We start from the raw sequence: 25,589 nt of genomic DNA, 5'->3' as shown, positions 1-25,589 counted from the left end.
TTCAACCGTTCTGCTCCATCCACCCTGTTGCTCATTCATCAGTCCTGCCCCTAGGAAGACCCTATGCCTGAGGACCTAAGGGTGGTGAATTCCTTCCTAATCGCTCTCCACCCTACACAGAAAATCACTAAGCTCAAAAGAAAAAGTATAAGGCCCCCATCCACATTCCAAATTGATTTCACACGACTCAACAGAAATCATAGCATTTCTCCCCTCCAACCACCCACCCTGAAGAGTGACCATCTCCTTGGCCACACACAGCAAACAATAATTCAGATGACACCAGGGGACAGACCCTAAATTCAAGTATTAGCCTGATGCAGGTCTAAAGCAGAGATATGAACAGAATTTTTGAATCAAACCAAATGAACCAGACTCACCTTTACTAATACACGGGGTAAAATTCCACAGAGTTTTATGAAAGCCATGTCATAGCTCCCCCAAGAATAGCCCTGAGGTTGGAGCATAAGCCTCCCGACAGGGATGGCATCCAACCACCCCAGGCAGGAGAGTCTGCTGCCTCCATCCCTGCAGCCAGGAGGCATCAGATGTCATCCAAGCCATCTTCTGTGGCTCACATATCCAGCAAATTACAGAACTCCCTCAATTTAGAGGTTTATCCTTGAACTACTGCTTGGAATGAACCCAAACAGGCAAGCATTTTCTCCTCCATAAGGCTACCCATTACCTATACCCATTGCACAAGACTGCAATCAATGAAAACCTCCTGATAACTATCGGAATAGCTGGTGGTGAATGCAAAGACACAAGCAGAGAAGCAAGAACTAAACAACGAGGCGTACGTCATGTGCCAGGTAGACATGTGAAACAAGGTGCAGGCAGAAAGTAGAGCAGCTGCCCTCAAGATATCACAATTTATCAGCAAAGCAGACTCGTAAAGAGACAGAATGCTAACATAACCAAAGTGCTAACGAGGCTTAAAGAAGCAGAGTTATGTATCACTTAACAACGGGGATGCATTCTAAGAAATGCACAGTTAGGTGATTTCATCATTGTGTGATCAGAGTGCTCTCGATGGTATAACCTACTACTACATACCTAGGCTATACAGTATAGCCTATTACTCCTAGGCTACCGACCTGCAAGCCTGCAGTGTGTTACTGCACTGAATACTGCAGTCAGTTTTAACACAATGGTAGGTATGTGTGTATTTAAACATACCTAAACATAGAAAAGGTACAATTAAAAAAAACAGTATGATTAAAAAAAAAAAAGGTACAAATGGCCAGGCTCACACCTATCATCTCAACACTTTAGAGGCCAAGCACTTACTTGACGCCAAGAGTTCAAGACCAGCCTAGGCAATACAGTGAGATCCCATTTCTACAAAAAATTAAAAAACAAAAATTAGCCATGTGGTGGCACGAGCCTGCAGTTCTAGCTACTTTAGGGAGGCTGAGGCAGCAGAATCGCTTGAACCCAGGAGCTCAAGGCTGCAATGAGCTATAATCACGTCACTGCACTCCAGCTTGGGTGACAGAGCTAGACCTTGTCTCTTAAAAACAAAACAACGTATGTATATATATATACACACACACACACACACACACACACACACATATATAGGAGTACTAGTACAAATAAAGCTTGCAGTACTAGAAGTTGCTCTTCCGGGTGAGTCAGTGAGTGGTGAGTGAATGTGAAGGTTGACTACATTACCGTACACTACTGTAGACTTTATAAATACTGTATACCTAGGCCTCACTAAATTTATTTAAACATTTTTCTTCAGTAATAAATTAACCTTAGCTTAACCATAACTTTTTTACTTTTACAAACTTTATTTTTCTTAAATTTTGGTTCTTGTATATATTTTCTTTATATTCTTATTCTATAAGCCTTTTCTATTTTAACTTTTTTAACTTTTGTTAAAACTCAGACACAAACACACACGTTAGCCTAGACCTACACAGGGTCAGGATCATCCATGTCACTGTCTTCCACCTCCATATCCTAACCCACTGGAAGTCTTCAGGGGCAGTAACCCACGCAGAGTCATCATCTCCTATGATAACAATGCCTTCTTCTGGATACCTCCTGAAGGACCTGCCTGAGGCTATTTTACAATTAATTTTCTGTTTAATAAGTATAAGGAATACACTCTAACAATAAAAAGTACAGCATAGTAAATACATACACCAGTAACAGGGTTGTTTATTATCAAGTATTAGGTACCTTACACAACTACACTTTTATCTGACTGGAAGCACAGTAGGCTTACACCAGCATCACCACAAACATGTGAGTAATGCCGTGCACTACAACAGATATGATATCCCTAGGAGACAGCACTGTTTCAGCTCCATTATAATCTTATGGGACTACTGTTACAGATGAGGTCCACCACTGACCAAAACATTATGTGGAGCATGACTACAATTAATTCTGAATTTGGATGGGGACACAAAATAAGCACAGCTCTGGCAGGTCTAATAAAGATTAAGAGAGAAAAGCAACTAAAACATCTGAGAAAACAGATACAGAGAGAATAACACCACACAGAAAATACTACATACAACTCAGCTGTAATTTTTAATTGACTTGCTGGAAATTATTAAATTACTAAAATTGATTTAAAAGAACCAGATTCAGGAATGAACTTCCATTCACAATTGCTTCACAAGAGAATAAAATACTAGGAACTCAGCTTAGCAAGGGATGTAAGAGGACCTCTTCAAGGAGATACAAACCAACTGCCCTCAGTGAAATTCAAGAGACACAAACAAATGGAAGAACATACCATCGCTCATGGATAGCGAAGAACAATATCGTGCGAAAATGGCCATACTGCCTCAAGGTATTTATAATCCAATGCCATCCATCAAGGCTACCAATGATTTCTTACAGAATTGGAAAAAACTGCTTTAAAAGTTCATATGGAACAAAAAAGCAGCCACGCATTGCCAAAACAATCCTAAATCAAAAAGGAACAAAGCTGGAGGCCGTCACGCACCGACTTCAAACTAATAACTACAAGTAACAGTAACCAAAACAGCATGGATACTGGTACCAAACAGAGCTATTAAGACAAGGAACAGAAACAAGCAGGCCTCAGAAATAATACCACACATCTATGCAGCTCATCTGACTTTTACAAACCTGAGAGAAACAAGAAATGGGGAAAGGATCCCCGTATTTAATAAATGGTGCTGGGAAAATGGCTAGCCATAAGTAGAAAGCCTGAAACTGATCCCTTTCCTTACCGCCTTACACGAAGAATTACTTCAAGATGGATTAGAGACTTAAATGTTATTTAGACCTAATACCTATAAAAATCTAGAAGTAAAATCTATGGTAGACCCTATTTCAGACATAGGCCATGGCAAGACTCATGTCCTAAACACCAAAAGCAACGCATGCAAAAGCCAAAATTGACAAATGGGATCTAAATTAAACTAAAGAGCTTTGCACAGCAAAAGAAAAATCTACACCAGAGTGAACAGGGCACCTAAGAACGGGAGAAAATTTTTGCAACCTACTCATCGACAAAGGCCTAATATCCAGAATCTACAAAACTCAAACAATTACAAGAAAAAAACAAACAACCCCATCAAAAAGTGGGCAACAGGATATTGAAGCAGACATTTCCAAAAGAATAACATTCATACAGCCAACAGACATCATGAAAAAATGCTCATTCATCACTCGCCATCAGAAAAGAAATCAAAACCACAATGAATACATCTCACACCATTAGAATGCTATCATTAAGAAGTCAGTGAAACAACAGTGTGGAAGGAGGATGGTGAGGAAATAGGAACCTTGTTTATACACTGTTGGTGGGATTGTAAACTAATTCCATATCCATTATGGAAAACAGTATGGGCATCCTCAGGATACTAGAACTAGATGTACCATATGACACCAGCCATCCCACTACTGGGTATACTTACCCAAAGGAATATAAATTTTCTACTACAACGACACATGCAACTATGATTATAGCAGAGCACTATTCACAATAGCAAAGACTGGAATCAACCCAAATGTCCATCTGTGAACAGACTGGATTAAGAAAAGTGGCACATATACATCCATGGAATACTATGCAGCCATAAAAAAGGATGAGTTTGCGTCTTTATAGGACATGATTGCCGCTGGAACCTCATTCGTAGCAAACTAATCACAAGAAGAGAAAAACCAAACACCGCATGTTCTCACTCATAGGTGGGAACTGAACATGAGATCAACTTCGGATTGGAGGGGAACATCACCACACTGGGGGCCTATCAGGGGAGGGGGATGGACGAGGGATGCCCTTGGGAGTTATACATGATATACAATATGATTGATGGGTGCTGAACGAGTTGATGGGTGCAGCACACCAACATGCATACAGTATACATTATGTCACTAAACCTGACGTTATGCACATGTAGCCCTAGAACACTTAAAGTATAATAAAAAAATGAAAAAAAAAAAAAAAAAAAAGAACCAGAAGGCCAGCATGGTGGCTCATGCCTGTAATCCCAACACTTTGGGAGGCCAAGGCAGGAGGATCGCTTAATCCCAGGAGTTCAAAACCAGCATGGGCAACATAGTGAGACTCTGTCTCTACAAAAAATTTAAAAATTAGCCAGCTATGGGTCCCAGCTACTCCAGAGGCTGAGGTGGGAGGCTCACTTGAGCCCAGTGGGTTGGGGCTACAGTGAGCCATGACTGCACCACTGTCCTGGGCAACAGAGTGAGATCCTGTCTCCAAAAAAAAAAAAAAAGAGCATCAGAGGAAAGAACTAGAAACCTGGAACAGACCAATACCCATGAAACTTTTTTAAAGTTGTCACAAAAACTAACCATTTTTTTAGGCCGGGCATGGTAGCTCACACCTGTTAATCCCAGCACTTTGGGAAGCGAAGGCAGGTAGACCACTTGAGCCCAGCAGTTCTAGACCAGCCTGGACAACATGGCAAAACCCCATCTCTACAAAAAATACAAAAAGAAAAAAAAATTTAGCCACGTGTGGTGGCAAGCACCTGTGGTCCCAGCTACCAGGGAGGCTGAGGTGTGAGGATTGCTCAAGCCTGGGAAGTCAAGGCTGAAGTGGGCCAAGATTATGCCATTGCACTGAAGTCTTAAAAAAAAAACAAAAAAAAAACCTATTCTTTTTGTGTGTGTGTGTGTGTGTGTGTGTGTGTGTCAGCCTCCAAGCATTTAACAAGTGAGTTGTTCCAAACCTTCAAAGGACAGTTTATTGCCACACTCTAAAAACTGTTACAGAGAAGAAGATAAAAAGGAAAAGTCACTAATTCATTTTACAAAACTAGCCTAAACCTGACAGCAAAATCTGGAAAAGAATGCATCTAAAGAGAACTGTAAAGCTATCTCATTTAAAATAAGATATTAAAAAATCTGAATATGTTAGCAAACCAAATTTAATTAGGAATTTAAACAGCCACCCACAGCAACCAAAAATAGTTTAACACAGGAATCTGAGGAGGGATTACTACTAGGTAATCTATTCCTACATCACATTAATAGGTGTAACAACAACATCTGAATCTAAATGAATGCCAAAATGACATCTGATGACATTCAACACCCATCCTTAATAAATCACCCAAGAAAACAAGACAGGCAATTCTTCAATATGATGAAAACCTCTCCTAAACCAAAAGATACCTTACATATTGAGAAACAGAGGCATTATCATTAACATAGACAAAAAAGGACAAATATGCCTGTAATCAACATGTAACAATTCTGGATGTGCAGGCTAATGCAGCAAGACCCTATGACCAAACCTGCTTGGTTGGGCCAACCCCCATGCCCAACCCACTAGCCGTACCCACTTCCATCTCCCACCTTCTAGTCAGCTGCATACAACTCAGTTCTGGCCAAGGAGAAGCAGGGCCTGCTGGTTGAGCAGCACTTGCTGACCTGTCATTCTGCCTTTTTTAGCCTTTTGTCTTCATCCCTTCCCAACTTCTTCCTGCCTGAAACACAGACATAATTCCTGGAGGTCGTTCTGTGTTCACGAGGACAAAAGCCACAGGCTAAGGATGAAGAAACAGAAGCCAGGAGCCCAGTCCTCACACGCTCTTCAAGCACCTCACAGCAGCCACAGACTCCTTCCCCGCAGACTGCCTGAACTTGAGAAAAGTCAGCCCCTGCCAGCCTACTCCCTTATTAGGCAGCAGGCTTTCAGTTATTTTCAGCCATTTATATTCCTAAATGACACACACCTGATGGTAAGTAAAGATGTATTATGTACCAGAAAAATGGAGACCAAATTATCCTTATCTATCATCAATGATTTTCGGCACAAAAAAATCAGCAAGAGTCAACTGAAAAACTATTACAACGAACAAGAGCAATCAACAAATTGGGTAGATACAAGATAAGTACAGAAAATACCAGAGCTTTCCTCACACACAACCAATAACCATCTAAAAGAAACAAGGGAGGTCAGGCATGCTGGCTCACGCCTGCGAAGTCAGCACTTTGGGAGGTGAAGGTGGGAGGATCACTTGAGGTCATGAGTTTGAGACCAGCCTGGGCAACACAGCAAGACACTGCCTCTAAAGGAAAAAGAAAAAACTTAGCCAGGCATGGTGGCACATACCAGCAGTCCCAGCTGGTGGTGCATACTCCAGCCTGGGTAACAGAGCAAGACCCTGTGTCTCAGAAATGGAAAAAAAAAATTTTTAATAAAAAAAATTTTTTTAATATAAAAAAAATGGGGAATAAAGACTGCTCCTACATGAGCAACAAAAAGTGTTCATTAACCAGAAATAACCCAAAAGGAAAAAAGTATACAACCTCTATGACCTTCTGTGATTTCTTCACAGATAGATAAAAGTTGAGTAAATGGAGAAACACAGAATGTCCTTGAATGAGTAATTCAAATATTTGGAAATGCTTTCTCCCAAACTGATTTATTAACAATCACAATCAAAATCTAATGAATTTGTGTTTTTTTGGATGAGTAGCAGAGAACTGCAAAAACAAAACAACATACACACACACAAAGTTCACCTGAAATAATGGTGCTTCAAATTTTTGTTTTAACCTGAGTGGAGATTCTTCCTAGAAGATGTCAACATGTACAATGAAGCTACAGTGTTTAAGACAAAATGATTTTACCACTAAAAGGCAGATCAGTGGGAGAAGACGGCTTTAAAATAGTGGGAGAAGAGAGCTTTAAGAGTCTTGGCCAGGCACGGTGGCTCATACCTGTAATCCTAACACTTTGGGAGGTCGAGGCGGACAGATCACGAGGTCAGGATTTCAAGACCAGCCTGGCCAATATAGTGAAACCCCATCACTACTAAAAATACAAAAATTAGCCAGGCATGGTGGCACATGCCTGTAGTCCCAGCTACTAGGGAGGTTGAGGCAGGAGAACTGCTTGAATCTGAGAGGTGGAGGTTGCAGTGAGCCGAGGTGGCGCCACTGCACTCCAGCTTGAGCAACAGAATGAGACTCTGTCTACAAAAAATAATAATAATAGGCCAGGCGTGGTGGCTCAAGTCTGTAATCCCAGCACTTTTGGAGGCCAAGACGGGCGGATCACGAGGTCAGGAGATCGAGACCATCCTGGCTAACACGGTGAAACCCCGTCTCTACTAAAAAATACAAAAAACCAGCTGGGCGAGGTGGCGGGTGCCTGTGGTCCCAGCTACTCGGGAGGCTGAGGCAGGAGAATGGCGTAAACCCGGGAGGCGGAGTTGCAGTGAGCTGAGATCCGGCCACTGCACTCCAGCCTGCAGCCTGGGCGGCAGAGCGAGACCCTGTCTCAAAAAAAAAAAAAAAAAAAAAAAAAAGACCCAATTAATTCCCACAGTTGTTTGATGACTCTTAGAATATGAGGTGCATTTCTTCAGTTGCATGCAATCTCAGGAATGGAATGGACTTTAGTCAAAATGTCCATTATGTCTGCATTCCTTCTGCAATATCCCCCAAATAAATGGTTATCTAGCCTTGGTCTTCCTATCCCCAGGAGAAGATGACCTGCTATCTAATGCAAAGCTATCTATGCCATTCTGTTATACTTAGGGGAAAATCTTTTCTTTACACATACTAAATTGAAATCCGTTTACCTGGCACTTCCATTCCCATTCATGTATATGTCTCCTTGCCACACATAAAAAATAAGGCTTTCAAAATCTTTTTTTTTTTTGAGACAGAGTGTTGCTCTGTCACTCAGGTCGCAGTGCAGTGGTGCAAGCTTGGCTCACTGCAACCACCAACTCCAGCATTCAAGCGATTCTCCCACCTGAGGCTCCCGAGTAGCTGGTCTGTAGTCACACGCCACCACAGCCAGCTAATTTTTTTTGTAGTTTTAGTAAAGACAGGGTTTCACCATGTTGCCCAGGCTGGTCTCAAACTCCTGACCTCAAGTGATCCTCCCAAAATGCTGGGATTACAGGTGAGAGTCACCACACCTGGCCAGCTTTCAAATGCATAGGCCATTATGTCTCCTGTGAATTTTCGCTGGATGACAAATATCCAACTCTTGACTCTTCTAACATGGTTTAGAACCCCATTTATCATCCTGATTTCCTATATCTTCTAATTTGTCTATACCCTCTAAGTATATTGTCCAGAAGTCAACTGAAATCCAGTTGAAGTCTAATTATCAATGCAATACTAACAAAGATACAATATCTCAAAATAAAGTCATGATCAAAACCTCCAAATCCATTTCATAAATGCAGCTTTTAAGCCACATCTTCCTTATAAAAGATTTATGAAATATATATAATATTCCTTCCAACAGCTCAAATCAAATGAAAGAAAAACTAATAGCAGCACATCATAGCAAGCAATATGACAGAGTTAAGCAAATAGAGGAAGGGGCCTTCATTCAAAGAAGGAAGGAAGTCAGGAAAGGTTCTATACTGGGCAAATTACTCAACTTCCCTGTACCAGTTTCCTAATTTGAAAAAGGCAGATAATAACTGAATATGCTATAGGAGTTGTTATGATGATAAAATGAATTAACATATTTAAAGTGATCAGGACAGTGCCTGGCACAGAATGGACACTTCAGACATGCCGCAATTATGAATTCTGCGTGAAACATTTTTGCAGTGTTAGAGACGATGAGGAAAAAGACAACCTTAAAAGAAAAGGACAATCTTATTTGGGTTAGTATGAAAACCTGGAGCTCAGGAAAAAGAGACTACAAAAAATAACAATAAATTAGATAGTAGATAAAGCACAGATATGAAAAATTGTTCAAATTGTTAGAATATTACATAAACTTAGTTGATAAAGCAGCAGCAGCAGGGTTTGACAGAACTGACTCCAACTTTGGAAGAAGTTCTACTGTGGGTAAAATGCTATCGAACAGCATTGAATACTACCGAGAAATCTTTTGTGAAAAGAAGAGTCAATCAATTGGGCAAATTTCATTCTTGTGTTTTAAGAAACTGCCACAGCCACCTTGACCTTTGGCAACCATCACTGTAATCAGTTCGCAGTCATCGACATCAAGCTAAGATCCTCCATCAGCAAAGATTAGAATGCAATGAAGGCTTAGATGATCATTAGCATTTTTGGCAATAAACTATTTTTTTATTTTTTCTTTTGAGACAGAGTCTCCGTCACCCAGGCTGGAGTGCAGTGGCACGATCTCGGCTCACTGCAACCTCTGCCCCCCGAGTTCAAGTGATTCTCCTGCCTCAGCCTCCCAAGTAGCTGGGATTACAGGCGTGTGCCACCACGCCTGGCTAATTTTTTTCGTATTTTTAGTAGAAACAGGGTTTTACCACGTTAGCTAGGCTGGTATCAAACTCCTGACCTCAGGTGATCCACCTGCCTCAGCTTCCCAAAGTACTGGGATCACAGGTGTCGTAAGCCACCACACCCAGCCAACAAGAAACTATTTTTAAACTAAGGTATATACATTGTTTTTTAGACATAATGCTCTTGCACACTTAATAGACTACAGTATATGTATGTGTAAACATAACTTTTATATACACTGGAAAACCAAAAAAATCTGTATGACTCACTTTACTGCATGATATTTCCTTTACTGCAGTGGTCTAGAACCAAACCCACAGTATCTCTGAGGTATGCCTTTATAGGGTCAGGGAACAGAGCAGTATACTGAGAAAACTGAAACCTTATGTTTCAGACCGAAAGAATTTTCTAAGCATTGCTTAAGCTATCCATTTCTTAGTTTCCCAATGTATGTTAGCCATATTAAAGCTATGAAGAGACTTTTAGTAAATTTTTTTTTTTCATAGAGGCAGGGTCTTGCTATGTTGGCCAGGTTGGTCTTAAACTCCTGGCCTCAAGTAATTCTCCCACCTTGGCCTGCCAAAGTACTAGGATTACAGGCGTGAGCCACCTCACCTGGCCAAATTTAACTCTTTAAAAACTAGCATTCCACCAAATTTGACTACAGAGTTCTCCTTTTAAGTTATCTCTATCAACATCATGAAGAACTAGTGTTCTTTCCTTGTATCTCATTTGGAATATTGTAGTAGACATTTCTCTCACTGATGAAGGCAATCCAATGATCATAACCCTTTGAGTAAGAGCTTTCAAGCTATTACAAATCTACCTAAAAATAATCTTTCAGTCTAAATTTCTCCCCATCTTGTCCACAAGAACACAGTGAAACTCTCATCTTACTGATATTCAGAACATTGTCCCCTGAGGAAAATAATCTGCCATCTTACCTTGATCATTCATACTATCCATTATTGTCATTAATTTCTTTAGCCTTGCCATTGACTCCTGTTCATTTCCTTTGCTCATAAAATCTGTTCCAAAACCAGGGATCATCCCCTAAAACAGATTTAAACATAAAGTCAATAATAGCTTAAGATTAATAGTTCAAAATGTCCACATTTAACTATTAGGTTTAATATTGACACTAAGTCTTAAGATACCTATTTTTACCCAAATGTAAAAATAATTAAAGCAAGTGTATCTATTCTTAGAAAATTTAACGAAAACAAAAGAAGGTATAAACTTTTAAGGATAACTAACCAAGATCTGACTGAAGGGGCCCATTTTCATGATATTTTGAAATTGCTCATACATGTCTCGCAACGTAAACTGACCTGAAATACAATATAAATAATTTGGATATATTACAGTATGTACATTTCCATTCAACAAAACTAATTTCATCCTTAATCATGAATTCATCTTGAAGCATACTTATAAAATATATAATCAATAAATATTCACCAAGCAGTTACCATGTGCAAGATGACAGGATGAATGCTGGGGAGAATATATAGACACATAGACAGGTCCTATCCTAGAGAAGCTAACATTCTATCTGAGAAAACACATATACAGACACACAAGAAACCTGAAAACAAGGCACATAAACTATCCCTACTAGGATGAGTAAAATTTTAAAGGTTGACAATATCAAAAGTTAAAGAGGATGTGGACCATAAAGAACTGCCATATATTGTTGGTGACAGAATAGCAAAACACTTTAGAAGATTGTTTGGAGTTTCTTAAATAGCTTAGGGATCTATGAACAGGAAAATGGATACCTGTGGAAAAAAATACTATTCAGCAATAAAAAGAACAAACTATAGATAAGTACGACTACATGAATGAATATCAAAATATGCTTAGAGAAAACAGATTGGAAAAAAAAGGATATATTCAGAATTTCTTTATTTTTTTAAGAGGGTTGTGCTCTATCACCGAAACTGGATTGCAGTGGTACTGTCATAACTAACTGGTAGCCTCAAACTCCTGAGCTCAAGTGACCTCCCCGCCTCAGTCTCCAGTGTAGTTAGGACTATGGATGCATGCCACTGGATTTTTCTAAGACATATGGGTCTCACTATGTTGTCCAGGCTGGTCTCAAACTCCTGGTCTCAAATGATCCTCCCACCTTGGCCTCCTAAAGCACTGGGATTACAGTATGAGCCACCATGCATAGCCCAAGACTTCTATAATAAGAAGTATTACTGGGAAAGGGCATAAGCAAACCTTTTAAAGTAATGGAAATGTTCTGTTTCTTGACTGGGTGTGGGTTACTGTGCATTTGTTAAAAAAATAAAGATATCCTTAGGATTTGAGCATTTCATTGTATGTATATTAATCTAAGCTTTAAAAACAGGGATGGAACAAGCCAAAAGAGAAAGTATTTTCTATTTGTGTCCTAAAGATAAGAAGAGAAAAGGTATTTGATTCAGGCATTCTGAATTTGAAGTGGCAGTACAATATCTTAAAAGAAACGTTACAGCAGGCAACTAGAAACGCAGAATTAAACAGTGGAAGAGAGGATTACGGTTGAAATACATATTTGGCCATTTATACAGAAGTGATAATTAAAGCTAGGATAATATAAGAAATCTACAGACATGGAACTTGGAGTATGAAAACAGAAAAGGCAGAAAACACTTAAATATTAGGAACCAAGAAAAACAAGAAAGGTCACTACATGTGGAAATTAGGAGACCCTTGGAGATCTCAGAATGAGTAGAATATTAGGAACAGAAACAAAAATGTAGAGACTTCAGGAGAGTCAGGAGTAAGAAAGGAAACAGAGTAGGAATATACACCGAGCTTCGTAGTGCTAGCAGAAACAGTGGTAGGATTATTCAAGATAGAAAAAGGAAGGAGTGGCCAGGCATGGTGGCTCATGCCTGTAATCCCAGCACTTTGGAAGGCCGAGGTGGGTGGATCACCTAAGGCCAGGAGTTCAAGATCAGCCTGGCCAACATGGTGAAACCCCATCTCTACTAAAAATATCAAAATTAGCCAGGCGTGGTGGTGCACACCTGTAGCCCAGCTACTGGGGAGGCTGAGGCAGAATTGCTTCAAACTGGGAGGTGGAGGTTACAGTGAGCTGAGATTGTGCCAATGCACTCCAGTCTGGGCGACAAGAGTGAAACTCTGTGCCAAAAAAAAGAAAAGAAAAGAAAAAAAGGGGCAAAGAAACAGGCAACGAAGTATAAATTCATTCATTCAATAGTTACTGAAGGCCTACTATGTGCCAGACACTGTGCTAGGTACTGTGAACATAAAAGATGAATAACACAGCTATGACCTCTACCTTCACCGTCAAGCAGGAAAAACAGACATCAAATAATTGTGGTCAATACAAAAATTAATTGTAGGAAGTGATAGAAACATCTGTCAGAAGGTTCCAACTCAGTCTAGGGTTCAGGTGAAATGTCCCTGAAGAAGGACATTTAAGGAGAAATCTGAAGTATAAGTAGCAGTTAGCCATCTTTGCCAGAGATGATGGCAGAGGTAAGAAGAGAGATAGAGGGACAAGCAAAGCCAACAGCCCAGATGTGAGACAGGAATGTACATTTGAGAAACTAAAAGAAGTCCAGCATAGCTGACACACAGAATACTAAGAACAACAGTGCTAAAACACCACATGGAAGATGTGAGCTAGATCGTAAAATCGGTTAAAAACTTTATAAGGGCAAAAGAAAGCCATTAAAGAATTTTAAGAAGAGCAGTAATGGGATCGGATTTGCAGTTTTGAAAGATTATTTTGGGCTGTAGTATGAAAAAATACATCAAAGGGGAAGAGTACAGGAAGCTGGAAGATCTGTTGAAAGACTTACAATAAGAAGATCTAGGAAAGAGATGAACTAGCATAGTTGTGGGGCGGCTACAGAGAAGGGGATGGAATGGAGATATTTAGGAGGTAGGAACACTAGGACTAGTTAACTGATGGAGAAAGGCAGAGTGAGGAAGAAAAAATAATGACACCCAAGTTTCTGACTCTGGCAACAATATAAATGATGTTAATATTCACTGATGAGACAACGAGGTGAGAGGTTGGGATGGGAATAAGGATATGCTGAATTTGAGATGTCTATGAAACATCCAAGAATGGTCTAGTAAACAGATACATGAGTCTGAAGCGCCTGAGAAAGATGACTTAGAATGATCCCTGAGAAAGACTAGCATTTAAGAGAAAGGTAAAGGCACAATTATCTGGTAAGATGAGTGAGAAGAAGCAAAGAGGCAAATAGTTGCTATGGTAATTAAAGATTATTTTTAGAACAACTGGAATGGTCGAGAATAATATACACGGAGTGTTTATGATGTGCCAGACATTGTACGTGCATCGGCGAATGCAGACTTCACAACCATATGAAGTGGTTAGTATTATGTACTTTTTATAGATGGCAAAATTGAGGCTAAGTAATTTCAAAAGTTATACAGCTGAAAATAGATCAGAGATACAAACACCAGTATGTTATATTTAAGAACCTGAGCTCCTAATCGAGTAATATCCTTCTCTACAGGAGGGGTCTTTCATGTGGGGTAAAGAAAATGTGGTATATTTAATTTCATCCTTGTGTTCTTACTTTTAACCTGTTTAACTTCAAGGAACCAGCCAAGCACAGTGGCTCACACCTGTAATCCCAGCACTTTGGGAGGCCGAGGTGGGCGGATCACCTGAGGTCAGCAGTTCAAGACCAGCCTGGCCAACATGGCGAAACCTCATCTCTACTAAAAATACAAAAATTAGCCAGGCCTGGTGGTACGTGCCTGTAATCCCAGCTCCTCAGGAGGCTAAGGCAGAAGAATCACTTGAACCCAGGAGGCAGAGTTGGCAGCAAGCCAAGATTGCACCACTGCACTCCAGCCTGGATAACAGAGTGAGACTCCATCTTAAAAAACAAACAAACAAACAAACAAACATTTCAAGGAACCTAGTGAAAGCCTTGATTTTAATCTTAATTTTATTACAATAAAGAAAATAAAAACACTGAATTCTGTAACTGCTCAGGCACCTAGATTTTAAATGATTTGCATATAAATCATCTAAAATAAGCAGAAGATCTGACTCTAATAGATATTATATTTCAAACAACTTAATAGTAACTTTATTTAAAAAAAAGTCAATGGAAGACATCTGAGATGAAGTGCTTTTTTGTCACTCATATACCATGTTTCAACTTCTCTATAAGTGCTTCATTGTCATCCAACTTCAACTCGTTGACTTTATCTATCAGTCCTTCAATGTCGCCCATACCTATAAGATGCAAAAAAGAAAAATTAACAGCTAATACTATACCCTGCTTTACATTATACAAAACACACTCACATACATAATAACCTTGTGAGGTTATTATGATAGGTATTCTTACTACACTACACAAATGAGAAAACCGAAGCTAAGAAAGTTAAGTGGCATGGCCAGGCACGGTGGCTCATGCCTGTAATCCCAGCAGTTTGGGAGGCCGAGGTGGGTGGGTCACCTGAGGTCAGGAGTTCGAGACTAGCCTGGCCAACATGGTGAAACCCCGTCTTTACTAAAAATAAAAAAAATTAGCTGGACCTGGTGGTGCACGCCTATAATCCCAGCCACTTGGGAGGCTAAGGCAGGAAAATCACTTGAACCCAGAAGGTAGAAGTTGCAGTGAACTGAGATCCCGCCATTGCACTCCAGCATGGGTGACAAGAGCGAAACTCCCATCTCAAAAAAAAAAAGTTAAGTAGCAACAAACAAGTTGCAAAGCAGGGACTGCAGCCCAGGGTTTAACTCCAAATTCCATGCTCTCTAACTATACCACCTTGAGACATTGCCTAAGTATTATTGCCCTTACATCTACTATTATTAAAACCACTTGTTTTTGTATTGTGCTCTAAAACTTTTCCAAAGAACTTTCTACTAGATACCTCATTTTACCACTTTCACCACAGAAAGCAGATAAGCATTATCTCTATTTCACAGATAAGGAAAGTAAGTCATAGAAGGAAATGATGTTCTTAAATTAGTGAGGACAGAATTAAAATCCTATTTTGTCCTAAAGATACATTGTATTTCTTGGAGATTTGTCTATATCACCACCACTGTACATACCAAGAAGTTTGCTAATAAAAGGCTGTGTTTTGAAAGGTTCAAAGTCATCTATATGTTCCCCTGTACCAATGAAAATAATCGGACTTTTTGTGGCAGCAACTCTGGAAAAAAAAAGAAAATATAAAATAACCTCAAAAGAGCCCCACAAATTTCCAGCAGATCTGATATTTGAAGTGAATCCGCCTCCAAAGCTAATTAGACAAAGGTACAAAACTCAAGTTTCATTTCGCAAGATGTAACAGAACTATATTAGACGGGCTCCAAAATTATTTCTATTTAAACTTCCTTTACATACCATATTAGGCTCACTATTGAAACATATTTTAAATGATCAATATGAAAGCTATAAACACATACCCTTCCCCATACAATCCCAAGACAGAGGACAACAGTACCAATGATACTTACGCACTGAGCGCACCACCTCCTTTTGCATGGCCATCAAGTTTTGTCACTATTACTGAGGCTACATCTACTTTATCTTTAAAAGCCTTAGCCTGGGCTTCACAAGCCTGCCCAATGGAGGCATCCATCACATAAACAATGTTATCAGGTTGCTAGAAAGTTTAAATAGAAAAGATACTTTAGAAAAGATTTTTATTGATCCTAAGCAAATGTCATCATTAGAAGCTACAAAACAATATTTAGAGCCAGGCGCGGTGGCTCATGTCTGTAAGCTCAGCACTTTGGGAGGCCAAGCCGGGTGGATCACCAGAGGTGGAGTTCAAGACCAGCCTGGCCAACATGGTGAAAACCCTGTCTCTACTAAAAATACAAAAATTAGCATACAAAAATGAGCCAGGCATGGTGGCAAGCCCCTGTAATCCCAGCTACATGAGAGGCTCAGGCAGGAGAATCACTTGAACCCGGGAGGCAGAGGTTGCAGTCAGTTGAGATCATGCCACCGCACTCCAGCCTGGGCAACAAGAGTGAAACTCCATCTCAAGAAAAACAAACAAACAAACAAAAAAAACCCCACAATATTTACAACATAAATAATTGTTCAATCCATAAATATTTGTTGAAGTACTATGTATTATTGGGTACCATCTAGGTCCTGAGAACAAAAAGGTAAATGAGAAAATATTTGTCCTAAGAAACTTGCATTCTAGTCAGAGGACATAGATAATACATAGATAAACATTTCAGATGTATAACAACTAAAATGGGATACAGAGTATCAGTTTTGAAGTATGGGAGGCATCTTCTAGTAGGGCAGTCAGGGAAGGCCTCTCTGGACCTAATGTTTGAGCTGAGACCTGAATAAAAAGGAAAAAGTTATGCAAAGATTTGAAAGAATGGCATTCTAGGCAAAAAAAGTGCAAAGGCAAATCAAAGCAGAAGAGTGTATACTGAAAACAAAATGGATAAAATACACTTGAGGCTATTTCCCTTAGATCTGCTCAAGTTGGTCAAAATAACAACATAAATAAAAAGAAACTTATTAGCATTAACCACAAACCAAAGAATTACTGCTAATACTCCAATGCCAAGACATGGGTTTCTAAATAATATATGCTGCAGATAACTATAAACTGCTTCTCCTCCCCCAAATTATTTCCATCACACCTTTAAAGAAACACAAAATAATATTTTTTTAATGCTTCATTTTGGAAAATTCTCAAAATTCACCTAAATATTTCCAACTGAATTTTTAAAAAGGAAATTCATCAGACATGAAAGGCTAATTACTAATTTTTTTTTTTTTTTTTTCCAGATAGAGTTTTGTTCTTGTTGCCCAGGTTGGAGTGCAATGGCATGATCTCAGCTCACTGCAACCTCTGCCTCCCGGGTTCAAGCGATTCTCCTATCTCAGCTCCCAGGTAGATGGGATTATAGGCACCTGCCACCACGCCCAGATAATTTTGTATTTTAGTAGAGATGGGGGTTTCACCATGTTGGCCAGGCTGATCTCGAACTCCTGACCTTGTGATCCATCCGACTCAGCCTCCCAAAGTGCTGGGATTATAGATGTGAGCCACTGCACCCAGCCTAATTACTAATTNTTTTTTTTTTTTTTTTCCAGATAGAGTTTTGTTCTTGTTGCCCAGGTTGGAGTGCAATGGCATGATCTCAGCTCACTGCAACCTCTGCCTCCCGGGTTCAAGCGATTCTCCTATCTCAGCTCCCAGGTAGATGGGATTATAGGCACCTGCCACCACGCCCAGATAATTTTTGTATTTTTAGTAGAGATGGGGGTTTCACCATGTTGGCCAGGCTGATCTCGAACTCCTGACCTTGTGATCCATCCGACTCAGCCTCCCAAAGTGCTGGGATTATAGATGTGAGCCACTGCACCCAGCCTAATTACTAATTTTTAAACGTCTTCTTATGCATACTAATAGGATGATTAAGTGAGAAAGGAAATTATTTTTTCAAACCTATGAAAAGTTTATATTTAACGGAGAGCAAAAATGACGAAATTAAGTCACTACCACACAGATATAGGTGCCCAAAACAAATTATATTGGTCATATACTCAATCCGGTTTTATAATTAAATTAACCAAAGTCCTAATATTGTTTCTACGTTGAAAGCTACTTACTATAGCATTAGCAACTTGAAGCATTTCTTCAAATAAAGAGTCTTCTTGTTTATGGCGGCCACTTGTATCAACAATAATAATTTCAAAATTTTCATTTTTAAATTTCTCTACTCCTTCAGAAGCAATGATAACAGGATCCATTTCTGTATAGCTATATAACATGGACAAATGATTTAACAAAACGGCAAAACTTCCAAATATTACTAATTCAGAAATTGTTAGTTTACCTTTAATCTATTTTGAAAAAGCCAAAATGACCCCAATTTCAATTTAGAAGAAGAAAATCTATAAAGTATTAAATACAAAATCTACTTCTAAAAAAGCATGAAGCATTATCCAATTTTCCAATTCCAAAACCCAGTATGATTCTATCGCATGTCTTCTCTGAATGAACTGTGTCTCCTTCAAATTTATTTTTTATATTTTATTTAATAATTGAATTCATGTTCACAGCATTTCACACGTTTTTCCATTTAATATCCATTTGGAAGCATTTTATGAAACTAGTAGATATTCTTGTAACAAGCCTGAGCAATATAGTGAGATTCCACTCTACAAAAAAAAAAAAAAAAATCTAGCTGGCATAGTGGAATGCACCTATAGTCCCAGCCACTTGGGAGACTGAGGCAGGAGGACGACTTGATTCCGTGAGTTTGAGGCTGCAGTGAGCTTATGATCAAGCAACTGCACTCCAACTTGGGCAACAGGGCAAGACCATGTCTCTTTAAAAATAACATGGGGCTGGGGGGGGAGGCTGAGGCAGGAGAATGGCGTAAACCCGGGAGGCGGAGCTTGCAGTGAGCTAAGATCCGGCCACTGCACTCCAGCCTGGGCGACAGAGCAAGACTCCGTCTCAAAAAAAAATAAATAAATAACACGGGGAAAAAAGAAAAAATATTTCTGTAAAACATAACTTTGAGGTTATACAGCATTCTATCAGATGGCTATATTGTTTATTAAATAATGTCCTCCTATTAGACATTTGACGTTTTCCCATTTATTTTTTTTCTTTTTTTTTGAGACAAAGTTTCACTCTGTCGCCCAGGCTGGAGTGCAGTGGCGAGATCTCAGCTCACTGCCACTTCTGCCTCTTGGGTTCAAGCGATTCTCCTGCCTCAGCCTCTCAAGTAGCTAGGATTACAGGCGCCTGCCACCAGGCCAGCTAATTTTTGTATTTTCAGTAAAGACGGGGCTTCACCATGTTGGTCAGGCTGTTCTCAAACTTCTGACCTCATGATCTGCCCGCCTTGGCCTCCCAAAATGCTGGGATCACATGCATGAGCCATCACACCTGGCCTCCAGTTTCTTTTTTAAATGTGTTTATTTATTTATTTTGAGGCGGAGTTTCGCTCTTGTTGCCCAGGGTAGAGTGCAATGGTGCGATCTCAGCTCACCACAACCTCTGCCTGCCAGGTTCAAGCGATTCTCCAGCCTCAGTCTCCTGAGTAGCTGGGATTACAGGCATGCACTACCACATCCAGCTAATTTTGTATTTTTTAGTAGAAATGGGCTTTCTCCATGTTGGTCAGGCTAGTCTTGAACTCCCGACCGCAGGTGATCCACCCGCCTAAGCCTCCCAAAGTGCAAGGATTACAGGTGTGAGCCACTGCACCTGGCCTAAAAAATTTTTTTTTGTTGTTGAAACGGTGTCTAGCTCTGTCACCCAGGCTGAAGTGCAGTGGCACGATCTCGGCTCACTGCAACCTCTGCCTCCCAGGTTCAAGCGATTCTTCTGCCTCAGCCTCCCAAATAGCTGGGATTACAAGCACCCACCAACACACCCAGCTAATTTCTGTATTTTTAGTAGAGACAGGGTTTCACTGTGTTGGCCAGGCTGGTCTCGAACTCCTGACTTTATAATCCACCTGCCTCAGCCTCCCAAACTGCTGGGGTTACAAGCGTAACCCCACCACGCCCAGCCTAAAAATTTTTTTAATTTATTTTTTCTAGAGATGAGGTCTTGTTATGTTGCTCAGGCTGGTGTCCAACTTCTGGGCTCAAGTGATCCTCCCATCTCAGCCTCCCAAAGTGCTGGGATTATATATATAAGCCACTGTGCATGGCAGTTTTTGCAATTTCTTGATATTAAAAATACAGCCAATATAATTGGTAAATGTTTCTTCTTTGAGCACTCTTATAAGTTGAATTTGGAACAAACGGTATGACCATTTAAGGCTTTTCGCTTTTATGAGGCAAACCTCCTCCATAACAGTTTAATCTCATCCCTATTTCACTACATTTTCACAATCCCTAATACAATCTTTGCCAACTTGAAAAATCAAGAAATTAGATATTTTAATTTGCATTCTTCTGATTAGTGGCAACTTTTTATATGCAGATCACTACTATCAAATAAAGACATATAATGTTACAAAAAAAAGTTTTTCCCCTAAATTAAGAACCACCACCAAAAACTCGGGTAGAATATACTTAACAAGAATATGTGTGTTGCTGCGTACAGTGGCTCAAGCCTGTAATCCCAGCCCTTTGGGAGGCTGAGGTGGAAGGATCATTTGAGTCCAGGAGCTTGGGACTAGCCTGGGCAACATAGGATCTTTTGTAAAGACAGGGTCTTTACAAAAAGTTAAAAAAAAAATTAGCAGGGCATGGTTAGGCATGGTGGCTCATGCCTGTAATCCCAGCACTTTTGGAGGCCGAGGCAGGCAGATCACCTGAGGTCAGGAGTGACCAGCCTGGCCAACATGGCGAAACCCTGTCTCTACTAAAAATGCAAAAACTTAGCCGGGCGTGGTGGTGGGCACCTGTAATCCTAGTTACTCAGGAAGCTGAGACAGGAGAGTTGCTTGAACTCAGGAGGTGGAGGGTGCGGTGAGCCGAGATCGCACCATTGCACTCCAACCTGGGTAACAGAGGGAGACTGTATCTCAAAAAAAAAAAAAAAAAAAAAAAAAAAAAAAGCTGACAGACAAGAAGAGGCATATGAGTGTTAAAATAAAAAACCGGTAACCTACCTTCCATAAAATGGAATTCTTGCTTTGGTAGCATTCTGTTTTAGTTGGTCAAAAGCCCCTAGAAGATAAAGAGTTCATGAATCCTCAAACTTGAAAATAAAAATTATAGAAAACAATTTTCAAATTTCAAGACATTACCTGCTCTGAATGTGTCTGCACATATTAAACAGGTCTTCCAACCTTTCCTCTGGTAATAATATGCTAACTGGGTGAGAAAAGATTTAAAAATATAATATCATAAAATATAACAAATTATACATATAATTTCTTCTGTTTTTCCTTATTATTTACCTAAGGATTAAAATAAAACGCGTATAATTCTCCCGATTATTAAAGATTTTTGAATACGGCAAATTTCCTACAAAGTTTTATATTCTAATTGTCATGCAGCAGCATTCAAATATAAAATGATCAAGTAGCAAATGATCGTAGTAAAAAATGTTAACTACTATTAATGTTAATTAAAACAAACAACAAAACGATCTAAAATCATCCTTTTCTCTTTTCCCCTCAAACTATAACACATATGAAGCTTGTGGAAAATCCCATAATATTGTTGAGACAGCCAATTCGGGAAAAAGGAGTGGTAAACCGAATTAAAAATTAGCATAAAGAGGTCAAGGCTACAGTGAGCTATGTTCGCACGCCACTGCACTCTAGCTTGGGCAACAAAGTAAGACTCTGTCTAAAAAAACATTGCATAAGGTTATGCAAAATGAAGATCTATAGTATGCTGGGTGGGAACCTGAAAAAGGAGTCCTGAGCTATAGAGGATAAAGTAAACTCCATGTTCTCTTCTCCAAAAATAATGCACTCACTTCCTGAAAGGATAGGAATAGTCTTTTTTTAATAAAAGAAATAGCATAGTTATAGATGTCTACCTTCTTTCAAAAAAGAAATAAGAAAGTATGAGGATCTCTTCTCTTATCCTACAAAAAATTATTTAAAAACATACATCAAGTAACATAAAATTATAAAGCAACAATATTACAAAGCCTTAAGGTATTTTAATATATTATAGTATATTTTAATATATCACAAATATATTTTAATAAAATATATAACACATTATATATTAATATATTCTAATTAATTATAATTAATAAAAATATATATTTCAATATTATAAAGCTAGGCTTTATAATATATTTTTACATTAAGTACGAAACTTGATTTATACAAACCTATCTTCCATATGGCTTCTTTTTAAATTAAGTTCAATTTACCTTTGAACATGTTGTTGTTTTACCACTCCCTTGCAATCCAACAAACATAATCACATTTTGTTTTCCTTTAGTGGGTGTCCATGCCTTAACTCCAGGGTCCACAAGCTAAATACCAAAAATAAATTAAAAATAAAATAAAGTTAACATACATTTAAATTCAAAACCCCTTTCCCACAACTTTTTTTTCCTTTTTTGAGACAGGGTCGCACTCTGTCACCCAGGCTGGAGTGCAGTGGCATAATCAGAGCTCACTGCAGCCTCGATCTCCTGGGCTCAAATGATGCTCCCACTTCAGCCTCCCAAGTAACTGGGACTACAGGTACACACCACCACATCTAGTTAATTGAAACTTTTTTTTTTTTGTAGAGAGAGGGTCTTGCCACGTTGCCCAGGCTGGTCTCCAACCTCTGGGTTCAAGCAATCCTTCTGTCTCAGCCTCAGAGTCCTGGGATTTCAGGCATGAGACACCATGCTGCCACAACTTTTAAATTATATAACTAAGGGCATTTTCATATAAAAGCTACCATACGCTATTCTAATATAACTGTTCTCCTTTGCATAGACAGAGTAAAATTTAAGAACATAAATTTAAGAAGTCATAATCAAGTCTATACTCCAAACCAGTTCAGAGGTAAAGATCTCACAACATTTTTTAGAACAAGCTGGAGTATAAAATAAAATGTAAAACCAAGTTTAAGCCACACGAGGAATCTACATCAGCACTACAAAAATGTAATACAAAAATGTATGTGAAGGCTACACATGAACTTTAAAATTTCCAGTACTGACATTTAAAAAGTAAAAACAGGTGATACTAATTTTAATGTCTATCCCAATACACCTAAAAAATTATCATTTTCATATGTAATCTATATTTTAAAATTAATGAGATTTTTACATTTATTTTCCCATACAAAGTCTGAAAATCTGGCGTGTATTTTATATGTAAAACACATCTCAGTTTGGACTAACCACATTACAAATGCTCAATAACCACATGTGGCTAGTGGATGCCATACTCAAGAGTGCTAACGTCCATATTCAATTTGACAAATATTTACTTAACAAAATTACAGATTATATGTGAAAGATTTTCCAGGTCAAACTGTAAATTCTCCAATGCCAAATATTTACTGTAAAGTTACTACATTTAGAGAGCTAGTAAAAAACAATCACCAACTTTAAAATGACAGGCAGTGGAAAACTGAGGTTCATATAGGGACAGTCTCCAAATTAAAAAAGCATGGGACATTTAGGGCCAGGTGCGGTGGCTCACGCCTGTAATCCCAGCACTTTGGGAGGCCGAAGTGGGCGGATCATGCGGTCAGAAGATCGAGACCATCCTGGCTAACACGGTGAAACCCCGTCTCTACTAAAAATACAAAAAATTAGCCGGGTGTGGTGGTGGGCACCTGTAGTCCCAGCTACTCAAGAGGCTGAGACAGGAGAATGGCGTGAACCTAGGAGGCGGAGCTTGAAGTTAGCTGAGATTGCACCACTGCACTCCAGCCTGGGCAACAGAGCAAGACTCCATCTCCAAAAAAAAAAAAAAAAAAAAAAAAAGGCATGGGACATTTAAAAAGTAATTCACGTGGGAATCAGTCGTTTGGAACTTGAAATGTATGATATAATAATAAATCTATAATAGTTAATGTCCCAGATCAGGGGTTGGTGAACTATGTGCAAATAAAGTTTCAATGGAGGCTGGGTGTGGTGGCTCATGCCTATAATCCCGCCCCTTTCTGGGGGCCAGAGGAGGATTGCTTGAGACCAGGAGTTTGAGACCAGCTTGGGCAGCATAGTAAGATCTTGTCCCTACTAATTTAAAGAATTGGCCAGGTGTGATGGCATGCACCTGTGGTCCCAGCTAATCAGGAGGCTGAGGCAGGAAGATGGCTTGAGCCCAGGAGTTTGAGACTGCAATGAGCTATTATCAGGCCACTGTACTCTGGCCTGGGCAACAGGCTATAAAGTTATTACATTTCCAGCTATTACATTGAAAAAAATTTCAATCTAATACAGCCATGCCCATTCATTTACTACTTTTTTTGTTTTTTTTTTTTTTGAGACACGGTCTCACTCTGTAACCCAGGCTAGAGTGCAGTGGTACAATCATGGCTCACTGCAGTCTCGAACTCTTGGGCTCAAGCGATCCTACCATCTCAGCCTCGTGAGTAGCTGGAACTACAGGCGTGTGCCATGATATCTGATTAATTTTAGTATTTGTTTGTAGAGACGGAGTATTGCTATGTTGCCCAGACTGCTTCTGAACTCTTGGCCTCAAGCAACCCTCCAGCCTTGGCCTCCTGAAGTGCTGAGATTACAGGTATAAGCCACTGTGCCTGACCCATTTGCTGCTTTTGTGCCACAACAGCAGAGCTGAGTAGTTGCAATAGAAATCACATGGTCCACAAAGTCTAAACCTTTGAGAGAAAGTCTGCCAAGCCATCCATAAAAATTACATAATCCATATTATACCTGAATTTCAAGGAAAACCATGAGATAAAGAAGAGAGAAAAATACATTTTCTCATACCTTTCCTAAGCATCAACCTCCCCTTAAGCAAACTTCTGAAACAGGCAAAATCTGTCTTAAACATAAATCCACTTCCCTTCCTCATATATCCTTTCAGTACACTGATGCTGCTCCACATTCACCTCCATTTTCTACAAGTCATGGCAAAATCTCCCAGCTCTCTATGGACCTATTATTTGGAACATATATGTTTTACTAAATAATTTAATAAATTTGTCTTCTCTTTCGCCCACTCTCGAGAACAGCTGTTTTCAACTTCTTGGTCTCAGAGTTTCTTTATAATCATGGTAGTTTGTAAAGGTTAGCTGCAATGTAGAATCTAAAACCATATAAACTTTTATACTCTGTTACATTAAAATCTGTGATTCCATCTTGCATTTTAAATGAATCTTATACTGGTACATGATCTTGTAATATCACGCGCTAGTTATTCACAAAACATTGGTTCACTGAGTTAGGCAGATCTCTCGTCATTGACATATTTCACTATACATAATCAAAAAACTTCATTAATATCAATA

At 39.3% G+C, this 25,589-nt stretch overlaps 1 protein-coding gene across 1 annotated transcript in view; it reads right to left on the bottom strand.

Moving 5' to 3' along the window:
• SRP54 (signal recognition particle 54) overlaps positions 1-25,589 on the bottom strand; it is a 44,922-nt gene that overhangs the window by 7,085 nt on the left and 12,248 nt on the right. Inside the window, exons 5-13 of the mRNA XM_017886883.1 lie at positions 22,534-22,638; positions 21,446-21,512; positions 21,308-21,365; positions 18,336-18,486; positions 16,199-16,347; positions 15,791-15,891; positions 14,873-14,959; positions 10,969-11,042; positions 10,656-10,764 (exon numbers count right to left, since the gene is read on the bottom strand). Of these exons, the coding sequence (XP_017742372.1) occupies positions 10,656-10,764; positions 10,969-11,042; positions 14,873-14,959; positions 15,791-15,891; positions 16,199-16,347; positions 18,336-18,486; positions 21,308-21,365; positions 21,446-21,512; positions 22,534-22,638 (901 nt within the window). The remainder of the gene's footprint in view (positions 1-10,655; positions 10,765-10,968; positions 11,043-14,872; positions 14,960-15,790; positions 15,892-16,198; positions 16,348-18,335; positions 18,487-21,307; positions 21,366-21,445; positions 21,513-22,533; positions 22,639-25,589) is intronic.

This window comes from Rhinopithecus bieti, unplaced genomic scaffold, assembly GCF_001698545.2.
Source record: "Rhinopithecus bieti isolate Rb0 unplaced genomic scaffold, ASM169854v2 scaffold_15821, whole genome shotgun sequence".
Classification (NCBI taxonomy): domain Eukaryota; kingdom Metazoa; phylum Chordata; class Mammalia; order Primates; family Cercopithecidae; genus Rhinopithecus; species Rhinopithecus bieti.
Note: the sequence above shows the minus strand (reverse complement) of the source record. Positions and strands in the feature narration are given on the sequence as shown.